The sequence below is a fragment of the Trachymyrmex cornetzi genome, unplaced genomic scaffold (assembly GCF_001594075.2).
Source record: "Trachymyrmex cornetzi isolate Tcor2-1 unplaced genomic scaffold, Tcor1.1 scaffold347, whole genome shotgun sequence".
NCBI classification, from domain to species: Eukaryota; Metazoa; Arthropoda; class Insecta; order Hymenoptera; family Formicidae; genus Trachymyrmex; species Trachymyrmex cornetzi.
The window spans coordinates 3,893-4,615 of record NW_017298184.1 but is presented as its reverse complement, the minus strand read 5'-3'; the positions used below and the strand labels follow the sequence as shown (position 1 = coordinate 4,615).

Genomic DNA, 723 nt, shown 5'->3' with positions numbered 1-723 from the left:
AAAGTACTCCTAAAACAAAAAGAGATAAAATAAAGGCGAATCCAAATCCATTCGCTACATTAAAATACGCCGTCGAAGCCGTCCCTTTCTTTGATGATAAAAATATTCTACTAACATATTTTATTGAGGGATGTGAGGAAGCGAAATCCATGTTACCTGCGGAAACTGAATCTCAATTTACCAAGATTATTAGAACAAGAATTATGGGCGAATCACGCCGTACAATTCAAGATCAAAATTTTGACAGTATGTCTCAATTAGGCCTGTTGCACAATTTGCCGTAGTCGCTGTCGGTATACGCCAATCGTACATCGTATGTCGTAGAACGGAAACTTGATCCGACATCTATTCTACATTTAGTCGTGTTGATATAAGTGTTGTTAGGTTATGGGTAAAACTATGGATATTTATTACAATTTGTTAACAATTTGGGAATATTTTAAAAAAATAATTATATTGTTTAAAAAAAGTCGAAAAATGAGGAGGAGATGGTGGGTGAAGCCACATATCTCTGTACATATTAGAGATAATTATGGTGGCCATGCAAAATTATTCAGATATTTTAAACTAAGTGATCATGAAGAATTCTTTAAATTTATAAGAATGTCAGTGGAACAATTTAACATTTTACATGATCTCTTAAAACCAAAGCTGCAAAAGAAAAGTCGCAGAGAGCCTTTATCAACAGAAACTCGTGTTGCTGCGACATTAAGGTTTGTACAG

General features: G+C 34.0%; 1 protein-coding gene across 1 annotated transcript in view; it reads left to right on the top strand.

Moving 5' to 3' along the window:
- The first annotated feature begins 603 nt into the window (after positions 1-603).
- The window catches only part of LOC108763235 (putative nuclease HARBI1), a 783-nt gene continuing 663 nt past the window's right edge, over positions 604-723 (top strand). The window contains exon 1 of the mRNA XM_018510682.1: positions 604-713. Within this exon, the coding sequence (XP_018366184.1) occupies positions 604-713 (110 nt within the window). The remainder of the gene's footprint in view (positions 714-723) is intronic.